Raw genomic sequence first — 13,420 nt, 5'->3', positions numbered from 1 at the left:
ATAATTTTAAAGTAAATTTGAAAATGCTCTTTCGTGAATTCCTTTATAATCGGTGTGTTTGCTTATCGTGAGTTTGTGATAATAGTTGGGTATATAAGAATTTACATATGTAAATTGCAGGTGGATTTCTGTTTGGGTAACCATATAACGATTTTTTGTAAGAGATGACAGGTGGATAGAAAAATTAGGATGAAGCATAGTATTTCTCGGAAGTCTTTAAGCTTGAATCAATATTTTTCATTTTCATTTTTATCATAAAGGTAAGATAAGGTTTCACTTATGTTACAATTTTAACCAGTTTTACAGTTCTTAGTCATGATATAATTGTGTTTCAATCAAGTAATCATAAGTGGTTTTTGAAATCGTATGAGATATTATACTTTTAAGCTGTTATTATTCCTTATTTATATTTTATGGGTTTCAAATAGTGCTTATTATATCTGCGATCCCCATTTAGATCTACATTACGAAACATCCAAAAGCACAGTGAAGTTAATGGAGCCTTTGGCTCCAAAATAGTTTGAGTGAAAGACAAGCAACAAGCATTTGTCATTAGCGCAACAAGGTTGCTCCCCCTTTTTTCCCCTGAAAAATAAAGCAGGGGCGGGTATTGAAAGGGGGCGTGGGGGAACTGTAGCAGGTCGTGCAATTGCATTCGCTGTTCGATAATAATTTATGCAACTTGTCGCCGCTGCACTAAGCAAATGTTTGAACTTTGCTTGTTCGCAGTGTTTGCCTTGCTTTGTGCTTTGTGCTTTTCGCCTTTGTTTGTTTGTTTGTTTGCTTTGATTGCTGTTTGCCCAACTTTGCGAAAGGTGTTGAATGCCGGCCGCGTCAATTGTATCGTCCCACATGATTTCAAAACTATGGCTTATATATAAACCAGAGCACGAACCCCCCATAGAATGTCTAATGGGCACTCGCCCGTCTGGCAGGCTAATTAGAAACGTTGATTGTCTACGCAAGAAAATGGGGGAAGGTGGGTGGAAATTGGGGGAAAATGGAAATCAGATCCAACGGGAAATGTCGACACTATTAGGTGTTCGAATATGTGTACCCTACAATTTAACTTAACTACAATTACTTAACTTACAATTTAAAAATATGTAACTAAATAGTTATGATGATGTAAATGAGACTAAAATGTAGCACAAATGGGGCTTAGTAACTAAAATTAATCTTTTGTGATCCAAACTCGAATCGTTTATTCTTAGCATTGAGATAAACCCGCCTCCTATCCAAAAAGGGAACCAACCCGAAAGAACCGAGGGTATTTCCATCATGAAGACGCCTCCACAAAATAGACTTTCTGTGTCAGTGCGATGAGGCTCATTAAAAACGATTGAAACTTCCGCAATTCGATGGCCCAAGTAGGACTGAATCCAGAACGAGAACCAGAACCATTATCCGTATCATAATCACAATATGAATCGGAATCACAGACGCCGAAAAGTGTGTTTATGGAACGCAGTATTTCAGTTGTGTGCAGATTACTCATTTCTCCAAACAAAAAGAGCCCGATAAACAAAAGATCCGAAAAATTAAAAACCACAACAGAAAGCAGAAATGACTAAAATTTCGAGCCCCTGTCCGGGAGGATTTGCATACAAAGTCCTCAATTTGCGATAAACAAAAGGGGTAATTTTCCAGCCGATAATTGTGATATGCTAATGCCAAAAGTCTCGATACAGTATTCACATATTTCATTTGTTAATTTCTCATGTGCGACGACTAATTAGCAAGTGTCACAAATTGGTTTTAATTAATCGATTTATAAGAGGTTAGAGGTCGTTTGATAAATTGTGCAAAAAAAAGCATTTACAGTAAGTAAATATATTTCGTACAAATATATGCAAGTTCCTATAAATAACATCTTCAGATTGTATACGAAAAATTAAAAACAGGCCAAACTGGAAGTCTGTTTTCGCCCCGTTGAAGTTAATTTATCGCATTGAGCCAGAAGCACAAAGAATTAAAACAAAAAACCAGACACAATTGCGACAAAATGAAGGCAGATCAACAAAAAAACAAAAAAAACAGCCATTACAATAAATCAGAGACGACAAAACCGTCAACGATTCACAGACTCACAGCGAAAAGCGGTCTTTTTTTAAATAAATAAATTGTGTCCAAAGCGAAATTTAGGGGCTTATGTGAAATGGAGCTTACGTAAGCGGTATGGGCAGCCGCCGCCAGAGGTCGCCTGCGAAATTGATCGCATGGGGGTGTTTTTGCCGTAAATCTTTTGTGCAAAATTGCGCGAAATTAATTTGACAATTGCAAGTGCAAGGTCATCTGAAAGGTGTGTGTGCGGGCCACCCATCTGTGGCACACTATATGCACCTGATTGTTCAGATTACTGCATTCGGGAAATGAAACCATATACCAAATGCCAGGGGAAATGCAGCACAAGCGTTGACCAGGAAATTCTGGATTAATTCGGACAGCTATAATCGGTTCCTATGGATGGTGCTACATTTTGGAGGGTCGCTATGATACTTTTCCATAAAAAAAAACCAAAAATCGGTGAACACCAATGCTAATAAGGTATAGCACTTGTTGTCTCAGACGTATTTGCCTCACAAATGATAAATTACAATATATTCAATAAATTTAATTTACAGCACAGAACTTTGACTTTTTAGTGACGCAGTGGGTTTCTTGAACCCGTTTCCATTTTATTCGCGTTCCCATACCGATTTCGCTTTCCTCGGCTCCATGCCGTAATATTTATTTACGTATTTATTGAGGCCAATTGCAGCGTTTAACTCAATTTGATATGCTAATTTGCTCAACATCTTCTCGGGCTTCTATTGCCACACTTTCCATGTAAATTGCACAAGAGACATGTTGACGTAGTGAATTACTCGAGTTCCCGATTCCCATATCCCCCGATCCCCCTGGATTACGACAATCTGAAGTTACTGACCCACTATGTGTAATCCCCGGCAAATAGGCGATTTCAGCAGGAAATTAAACAAAAACTCTAAAGGGTTATTATACGGTTAGTTAACTTAGCTAATGCACAACCTGGCAGTAAGTTTACATATAACCTTTCTCATTTTACCTCTCATTTTACAGGAACTACACTCGAGATCTATTATTGCAATAGAACCTTTCAATATGAGGGGAGGTACGTGCCTTTAAATGTGTGGGGAACTAATTTAACTGCGTCAAGTCTAAACAAATAACTCGAGTAAAGTCGATTTGGCACGTGCGTAAACTCGATAGGTGGAACTTCATATAAACAGGATATGGTGAGACACTTGTTGAATTGTCTGGGAAAACTTTGAGTCAGCTTTATTTATTATAATGTAGTAATTCCTTAGAGGATTTATGGCCTTGACTGATATCGTTATCAAAGCCTTTATATATCTGTAATAATTCAGTAAAATATCTGACAGTAAGTAATATGCAAACAGTTGTCATCAAATAGGGAAAACAACAAAGATAATCATGATCCTATTTTTAGAGATAATAAGATATTGAGCTCCCTTTAAGGTTTTTGTAAACGTGTCTTGAGACAGTAACATCTAAAAAAAGTAATCCCTATAGCATATCGCTCTTCCCAACAGATCTACTGGAAAAAAGATATGTAGAAAAGTGGATTGGGGCAAATCCCGAGGTCAAAGACCACTAGAACCGCAAAGTTCGCTCCAAAGTTTGCCCCGCGTAAACACGTTCTGGTAGAGCTGGTCATAAAAAACCACGTTTACAAGGTGGGTACACAAAACGAACCTTTGAAGTGTCCACAAAACCTTGTTTGCAATTGTTTTAGGCGAACACATATAGGACCAAGTGGGCCCCCCAAAAACCCCGAAATCCCAGAGAAACCTCCGATAAGATAGATTTTCCTTGTTTGTTTCGATTTTCCTTGTTTTATTTTCTTGTTTATTTTCGCATGAAATGAAGTTGTTCGGCTCGAGTACAAACAGTAAATCATAAAAAAGATCATCATGTTTTGGGTGTTTTTATTCTCATTTAATGTAAGTATTTATAAGTATATGGAATTGAAATTGAAACTTAGCTTAGGGCTTGGCTCGTTTATCGCTTCGAGGATAAACACACAGTTACAAACACTTTTATTTGATTTTCGATTGCTTTTTTTAAATATTGCTTTTGAGTCTTTCATTTTTTGTTTGTCTTTTCCATTTTTACGCTTAACGCTAAATGTATATTTCTTGCGTTTCATTTACAAAAATATATACGTCTATAAATATATATGCATAAATTTATTTGCTCTTCTTTATTGATGAGTTCGGGTGTGTGTAAAAAAAATTGCGCTAAACTAAATAAATGCTACCAAAGATATGCAAAAAAAAAGGAATTATAATTATTATTTGCTGGCGAAAATTGCTAAATTAAAAGTGTAAAAATTGAAATAAAATATGTATTATTATGCTGGCGTTTTTTCTTTACTAAGTGTAAATTATTGTTTTATTTATTTTGTCTTCTTTTTTTGTATTTTTCGCATTTTTTAGATGTCTTAATCAATGATCACAACTCTTAGCATAAATATTACTCGCATGTGGCATTCATAAATATATATTTTTTTCGGTCCGTCTGTATATTTATGTATAAATATATATGTAATTGCTTATTAAAAATATATATGGATGTATATAGATCTATCATATCTCAATTCGTTTGCTGCTGCACAAAAAATATATAGTTTGAAAATGTCTTTTCTCCTGTCTTTCAAAGGTCTCCAGAATGCTTCTCGATGGATTGGCCGTGGGATTTGCATAGGTCATATCGGGAAATTCTTGGTCTTGGCAAATGGAAAATTTGATTGTCTCGTGATCGTTGAACCCACTAAAATCCTGAACCAATCCATCTGTAGCTTATATCTCTGGATGCGGCTAGTATTTGTTACTTGTATTGTTACTGTTACTTTATTGTAATTGTACGTGTCTTGTTGTTGATGCAAAACAGTAAACACAAATCGGTTATTGCTTGCGATCTTGTCTTTTACCATGGAATTCGTTGATATGTGTTCATTAGCTCGTCATTAGCTCGAAAGGCCTCATCTACATAGTCGGCTTCCTAAATCCTCCCTCCGCTTTCCGATAGCCGATTTCCCCATTTTCCGACATCGTCTTATCATCGTCTTAACCCAATTTCGGCTGCGTGAAACTGCAATGGAATAATGAAATCATTTTGTTTATAAGTATTTGGGTGCTGAGTTTGGGGTTAATAATGGAAATGACTGATGTAGATTAAAGTTAGTATTATGTGACAAAGTGAGAAATTCAAGAAGATAAGATTACGCGAAAATCCTCGATAAAGACTTGAGTTCTTTATGGGCTTTCAAATATTCAAAAAGCTACTTAAATGTATCAGTTTAAACATTTAGCTTTAATAATTATGATAATGTTTTAGGCTTTTAGAAGCCAACAGCTAATTTATTAAATGTAATAAAATTATTTTTAAATTATTTTGAGCACTAACATTTAAAATAACAAATTACGAGTGCGCTTCTGAATTAATTTCCTATAAATACACTCGATTCTGACCACGAAAACCCATTCCCGCAGCTGTCAAACATTAAAGACTAATCACCTGAGAGTTTCCAATCGCTGAGGAAACAATAAATCATCCCATCATCGCCATTGTCTAGCCAAAAACGATGCATTTCCATTTCAATCGGAAATAAGTGGACTCTCCGTTTTTGAGTTTCACTTTTGGCCCGATTCGAGTTTGACACTCTCGCTCGCTCTGCGCTAATTGAAAGCAATTAATGCAATTAAAAGCCTGGGAAATGAGTTGCCGACTTAGCAAATTAAGTGCGTGTATAGTAAAAATAACAAACAAAAAAAAAACAAAAACATTTGAAAAGGCACATTCAATGGAGAGCAAAAGTTTTCGCGTGTCTGTTTCTCATTTCAATCAACTAAGGGGGCAACTGGGGGGGAGCTAAGTGGGTGGTTTTGGGTGTGACAGAGCGGTCCATTCATTAATTCATTGATACCTCAAATTGGCGGTCAGACGAAAACCACATATAGCCATATACTACATATACTACATAGATTCAAAACAGAGAACGGCAGGAGCACTTCCAGCGCTTATTTGTTGATTATGATCATCATCAAGAGCTGTGGAGGCCGCTTAAATTGTGTGCCAGCCATTAATTGAAGCTACGGATCTACGGGGGCCTGGATCTTGTGATCTCTGATCTTGAGGTGGGGCCATCGGGGGGTGGCTGATAAATGATAAATGGAAATGAAAACGTGTGCTAATTGCAACACTTTGTCACCAATCAGCGGCCACAGCATCAGCGCCCGTTTATGTATCCCATATCTCGTAGCTGTATCTCGCACCTTATCAAAAGGCACTGTTCCCCGAGGTTCCCGCCTTCGATTAGATAAGTGCCCATGCCCATGCCCATGCCCCAAACTGTCACGTATGTGTGTGGTTGCCCAACTTCTAATTGGCATTGCATGTCCCAAGTCAAGTCCCCGAGCCGAAAGAAAAATGTCTGCACATTGGGCAACGCAACTCAAGACAGCCAGCCCGAGTAAAACTCAACTCCGAGCTGATTACGAGTCGAGTCCGACGAACAGAGACCCGAGCGTTGAGAGCGGTTTTCCTTATCTGCTGTGCCCAAAAACGCACACACGGCAAAAAACTACCACAGAGAACCCCAAAACTACCTTTCACTCACATAACTTAATGTCAGAGAGTGAGGGGTAATTATAAATCATCATAAAAGAAATAATGAGCTTTCAGGTTTAAAGTCAAATTGAAAAGTAAATAAAAAATATCCGGCTTTATCAATATAATAGTACCCCTAAGATCATTACCTATTAATCTTAGTATTATTTGTCTCTGTGTAGAGATGGCATGACATGGGTCGTCGGAGAGTCCACATCTTAAGATCGAGGCAAACTAAGAAAATCTGAGGCCATGGAAACGACTAATAAATAATGAGCTTGTTAGCTCGTGTGTTCGACCATCACTATAGTGATGAGATAAAACTATTTAGTACCCTATAGTACCCCATAAAAAACCGCCCATAAAAACATAATTTTTCTTGAAAGCCTTAAGTTGCATAGTTTCTATAGATAATCAGTTATGAAATGATTAAAAACATTCCTACTGGTGGTACCCTTTAAATGTTGGATTCTTAATATTTAAATGTCTGAATAATGATGCAACTAATACTTGCTTACAAAATCAAAAAAATGAAGATCCAGTGCTGTACAACAATAATAAACCAAAATCAGTGTTGCGAAGACCCGAAAAAAAGAATCAGTGTCGAATGATCGCAATTCAGTCTTGTGTAAATACTGGAAAATCTGTATATATGAGTTTGAAGATCAAACCACCCTTCCCTGTGGATTTTTAGAGGGCATCGTGTAGAGAAATGCCAAGCCATAAGAAGACCAAAAGAATCTTTTGCCCTGCTGGCAACAATCTTTAACTAACTGCTGGTCAAACTGGTTTGCCCCCTACTCTCCTCCTCTCTCTTTCTTTCCCCTCCCTAGTTGACCGTGTGTGTGAGGCGGACGGAGCGATGGCTGGCTGTTGCGCATGCGCAGCTGCCGTCTCGCTTGCACCGAAGCCGGTTACGCTTAAATGAGCGTAAGACCAGAAGAACTCTCTTCTCTCTCACTCTGTGAAAAGTGTTTCTTTGTTGTGTTGGAAAAAACATAATTTTTTATTGTCATTAGTTAGGTCTTCTCTAAAAAAGTAGCGCCGAAAAAAAACGTAAATTAACTACCAAAAAAAATATATGGTATATCGTATGTATAATCTTAAGACTTAATCGAGGTTTACATCGAGTGGAAGTGTGGCTTGGTCTAGAAGCTAACTAAAACTAGTGTCTTGATGATGATGATGATGGGACAGTGTTTGGGAAAGTTTGGGATGGTATTTTTACGAGACTTACTGGCACTCTGGCACACGGCCACGCCCACTGATTAGGCGTCGAAGGGCCGCTTGTGGGCGCTGTGCTCATCGCCGCCCATTTCGCGGGAAAGGTCCGATATCACCTCCTTGTAGATAAGTGGATCGATGTTCTTGCCCAGCTGATAGAGCAGGAACCAGTCGCCGATGTTGCACTTGTTGGCCACCAACTCGACCTCCTCGCTTTCGGCCAGACGGGAACGGGCTCGGAGCAGAAGGTGACGGAGCTTGGGTCCCGCCACGACGGAGATCCTGTAGATTAGCGAGATTCCGGACAGAATGCTCAGGATGATGAACCAGAACCACAGGAACACGTAGATCTTCTCGTTGACAATGTTCAGGGGCAGCACGCACAGACCGTCGAACTTCTGCACACTGCCGGAGGGACCGTATTTGTGGAACGTACACTTGGTGACCTTCGGAAAGACCCGGGCCATGGGATCGATGCGCTCATCGGGCTCCAGTTCGGTAAACTTGAGGACGTCGCTGCCGTAGGTGCTGAACTCGCCATCCAGGAAGAAGTCCACAAAGTAAATCTGCCCGATCACGTTCACAAAGTTCAGGGCCTCGCACACAAAGAATCGGAAGGCGTAGAAATTGTGGCGGTTCAGGTTGCCAATGAAGTAGTCCACGAGGATCTTCTTGCGATCGTTCTTGCACTCGTCGTTCACAATGGGGCTGTTGAGGTCCATCACCAGCATCTTGAGACGTCCACCCTCCCAGGACTTCCACAGATAGCGCGGCACGTAGAACAGGATGGCCTGGAAGAAGAGGACGAAGCAGACCCACTGGTAGTACTTGTGGTACTTGACCTCGTCCTCGCCTTCGACATGGGAGCCCACGCCGGGCTGCACCACATCGCGTCCGGTGATGCCAGTGAGCCTCTCCGGAACGGTGAACGTCGAGTAGATCCAGCAGTAGGTGTCCATCACGCCCAGCGGGATCTCGTCCACGATACAATCGATGGGGTCACCGATGTATTGGCGCGAGGTCACCAGCAGGGAGAAGGCAATCAGTATGATCACCGTTGCTTTATAGTGCATGCGAAACACATTGTTGTCGATGCACACCTGGTCGATCTTCAGCAGGCCCTTGACGGACCCAAAGACATCAAACATCTTGGCTGTCTTCTATGTACTTCTTGTACTTTATTGGTAACTTATTTCGGATGGTAAGGATACTACTGATCCTGGGAGACGATGCTCGCTGTTTGTCTGGTCTGACTTATGCTTGTGGGCTCGGATTCGGGTTCCTCACAACGTGTCGGCCACCATTACTCTTCAGTTTCTGTTTCAAGAATGCACACGAAAAAAAAGATAGTAGTAACTATCGGGGAGAGCAGCGTTACGTGGGATTTGGCACTGGCACTGGATCTTCGGTTGGGTTTGGATCCCCCAGAGAGCTTCGGTTCTGTTCGGCTCCGGCTCGAGTTCGAGTTCGTTTCGCGCTCTCAACGCGACAACAAAAACAAAACCACAAAAATTTTGGGGGCGGCGGGGGCGACGGTTACCCAGGTGGAAGTTTAAACGCCGTCGCAGCAGCGGCACTAAGCGCACTCTTCGGATAGAAAATTCAAACTGTTCGAAACTGTTCGGCTTTCCGCTGAGCCAAGTCGCTTGGCTCCGGTAAACGCCGTCGCGCGAGAGCGAGCGGCTGGCGAGGGAGAGAGCGCGAGAGCGATTGTTCTCTCGCTCTTCCTCTCACTCTCTGGGGTGGATCTTGTTAAACAATAAACTTTATTTTATTTCATTTTATTTTTCACTCCTCTCCCGGCTCTCTGGCACTCGCGCTCTCGCGTTTTGGAATGGCTGAAAAAAAAACAGTGGACCAAAGGAAAAGGGTAACATTTTCAAATCCGGAGAGAAAGAGAGAGGAAGAGTGACTCAGTGATGCTGCACTATATTTAAAAAAAGGCCTTAACTATTTACCTTAGTTTTATACATTTATAGTTCGCTTAAAACATGTTATGCTTAAGGTCTCCAAAAGCCTACGCTAAAGCACGTACGGTTTCATGGTACATCTGGCAGCCTTATCCTCAATTAACCCTAGATTAGTTTTTTCTAACTTGCATGGTTTTTTGAAGATAAGACTATCTATTTGAAAGTATTATATCAGTATCAAATTTGTCATCACCCTTACCTCGTTACTAATTTGGTTAGGGCATACAATCTTATCTTTAAAACAATAATTTTAAAACGAACAATACTAAATTTAGGAAAATACGTAATTTTAAAAAGTTTTCAAAAGTAAACCTTACATCAATATTTTCAAAAACGTTTATTACATTATTTTAAGAAATTAAAAATTTTCAAATATTATATTAAAATGTTGCATACCTTCTGGGGTTAAGACAGTTATTTTTTCAGCACCCAAGATTTATGATTTAATTTTATCGACATCTGGCAACGCCGACGCTCATGAGTCTGCCGATGCATTTAACCCCCCGTTGGGACACGACCCCAACCCCACCCCGCTCCCTGCCAACTCTTAACTCGGAATCTGCCATATTGGAGCTCCGTCTGTGTCTGTATTTGTGTGCGGAGGCGACAAGTTCTTGGAACCCGTTGTGTTGTCGTTGTTTTTGTACTTTTGGATGCTGAAGTGGTTTTGTTTTTCAGATTGGAGCTGCTGCACCACCAACACAGAAAGTAGAGGGGAAAACAAGACACAAAGAGGTGAGTGAATGAGAGAACACAAAGGAAATGCAAAGAAATACCAATACTGGAACTCTCTGCTTTCACTGCATTTCTATACCTGCAAACCTCTGTATACCTGGTGAATTCCAGCACTTACCGGCGTACAAGAACTTACCTGTGTTTCGGGTATAGGGAAAGATTATTTAGCGGGATTTTTCATGCCCTTCTGTGGAGAGAAAAGAGAGCCCTGATATAGGAACAAAACGAAAACGCGACTACCTGTTACACTCGTTCTTCTTCTTGCCCGTTCTTTTTCTTTGTTTTTGGTCCGCTCTTCAGATTCGATATTCCTCTTTTACCTGCTCTCCGTCCAAAAATTTGAAGCCACTGTTCTCAAAACCCTCGGAACTATCTCAATTGTAAATTAAACATTTCAATCCGGACACATACTGGCTTATCAGGGGTATATAGCTATACGTATATATACTTCATAGGAATATATAACACCGACCCTATATAACGTACTACCATATATTGCTGTGAAGTGCGTGTATTCGATTGTACAAAATAATTAAAACGGTCTAGATGTAGCAATACACGGCTAGTTCCAGTAGGCTGATAAGAGATAGAGCATTTGTCATGGGAAGCGAACTGGTTGCCATATGTAGGTGTTATGACATCGAAGATCTGGGTTGATATGGTCGGACATTGGGGATGTCTGAAGGTCCCACTTGGCAGGCACTCAATTGCTTTTCGAGGTTTAATGGGCTTGAAGGGTGTTAGCCGGAACTAAGTAGATAATAAAAAATATAGTTATACATTTTTTTAATAACGATATACTACACCTTAAGTCATAAATTACAAAGATATAGATAAATATGCAACAACTCAATCTATCGTAGAAACCACCTCCCAAGCTGATCGCTGATTTGAGTTTGAAACACGAAATATAGCCCCGGGAAAGATGTAAATTATTTTTGCAACAAACTCATACAAACTGCACCAATGGGTCCCCTCAATCAATAATGATTAGCTGCTGCCTGCCAAGCAACCTGGGAAGCGGGAGAGCGGCAATAAAAATCAGTTATAAAACCATTAAGCCTATATGTCCGCACACCGATGTATACGACTGGTATATATCCCTTAACGAGACGACTACTGTCTGGGCTATTAATAGCCGGAGAAAACCGCAGCGAACCGAGGCGAGACCGAGGTCTTAATTGCCCACTAACGCCAATACCGAGTCCAATAAATCAGATTGGATCAGTTGTCTTTCGACCACGCCAACATATGTATATATCAAATTTCGCACAAGTTGGCCAATTTTGCCCCAATTCAAATCATCGGACATCTTAAGACAACTATAAGAAGTAAATATTTAGAAAAGTTTGTTGATCGCCGATTGGTTTGCCGTCATTCTCACGATCTTTATATTTATACACACACTGAAATTAATATTGGACCTTAAACCATGGAATCCCCAAAAAATATACCAGACATTTTCTTGAACTTTGGATTTAGCACATCTCTTGGTACTAAACATAGGCTAAGTATAATTATATCCCATATATATTGATTAGTTAAACAAAATATATACAATTATTGTTTTCTGTGTATTCAGAGCACCATTTCCCCCTGTGGCACATGCTTAATTGTTTCGGCTTAGTCATCGACTTCACACGAAATCGAACATCAACATATCTGAAAATTCCCCGAAAATCGTCTGCGTCACGTAAAACAATCTGGTGAAAAGAAGATACATCTACATCAACAAGCTACGCATGCGTTTCTCTCTCTCGATTTATTCATTCGTCAACTTGCAATGCTATGGCAACATAAATGATACCTTTATCAATAATCTTATGGATACCCAAGTAGGGAATCCTACCAAAAATAGTTATTAGAATCCAAGTCAATCATGGGGAATTTAAGGGAAAGGTCAGATGAGTATTTAAATTGAGAATTTAAATTCTCGTAGACAACAGCTTTTCACTGTCAACAGACAGAATTTACATACATATCGAATTGCAATCGGGTTAATTAAAAAACTCAGAAACTTCTGTAGATGTCAAAACACTTGTCAGACAGTAATTAAGATTTGAGTTTGGAAAGACTTGACCCAAAAACATTGTATATTTCCAATTTAGAGGACAACAACTTTTACTAATTGAACGGACATTAAACTCTGCCATTTTATGATCAAGAGATCAGCGGGCTTCGCTTCGATGCTAACTGGTTATGGGAACACATACCATTTAGATTATTTTACTGTGAAACTAACTATATAGATAAAGAAATACAAATAATTGCAAAGCAAGAAAGAGATACCTAAAATTGCGTCATTCGCCGTATTGAATATGACTTTTTCAGACCGCCCAACCATCCATCAACGATTTCATTTGCATTGCGCAAACCAAATTGTATCAAAAACACTTTCACTTTTTCAGCAGAATTTTGTTGCAACGAATGCGAATATATCAATATCGCGACGTCTGTATTGCAAATATATGTACTTATGGAGGGGTATTGCTTATGGCTGGTAATTGAATCTGTAGCCGAGGGTAATATGTGTAGAGCGCCTTGCTTGAATGGTTCGAATTTCGTTTTCATTGCGGTTTGCTTTATTTAAATTTCAATGCAAAATTGCCAAAGACAAAAGAACTTGTATAACCTATGTGTTTTTATCTGTATCTGGGCTATGCTAATATAGCAGTATGTCTCTTATTCCAATATGAATCAATGAACTTTCGTTACCAAAAAAAAAACAAAAAAGGTGAACGATACTAAAAAACGTAATCAAAGCAATTTCCAGCGAAACCCTAGTAGAGGCAAATTTGAGCAGTCAACCGGCTAAAAATGTTGCAATTACTAATATA

The 13,420-nt window shown here is 39.5% G+C and overlaps 1 protein-coding gene and 1 long non-coding RNA gene across 2 annotated transcripts; one reads left to right on the top strand and one right to left on the bottom strand.

The window, feature by feature from the left end:
- Positions 1 to 3,437: 3,437 nt before the first annotated feature.
- Positions 3,438 to 4,323, top strand: LOC139353505 (uncharacterized). The gene is made up of 2 exons (XR_011604820.1): positions 3,438 to 3,719; positions 3,779 to 4,323. It is a non-coding gene; the product is annotated as an uncharacterized lncRNA (long non-coding RNA).
- Inx2 (innexin 2) lies at positions 3,955 to 9,491 on the bottom strand. The gene is made up of 2 exons (XM_017083867.4): positions 7,892 to 9,491; positions 3,955 to 5,136 (listed from the first exon to the last, which is right to left on the bottom strand). The coding sequence occupies exon 1, from the start codon at positions 9,024 to 9,026 to the stop codon at positions 7,923 to 7,925; it is 1,104 nt and encodes a 367-aa protein (XP_016939356.1). The 5' UTR covers positions 9,027 to 9,491; the 3' UTR covers positions 3,955 to 5,136; positions 7,892 to 7,922.
- Positions 9,492 to 13,420: the final 3,929 nt, after the last annotated feature.

This window comes from Drosophila suzukii, chromosome X, assembly GCF_043229965.1.
Source record: "Drosophila suzukii chromosome X, CBGP_Dsuzu_IsoJpt1.0, whole genome shotgun sequence".
Classification (NCBI taxonomy): Eukaryota; Metazoa; Arthropoda; class Insecta; order Diptera; family Drosophilidae; genus Drosophila; species Drosophila suzukii.
This window is presented reverse-complemented; position numbering and strand designations above follow the sequence as displayed.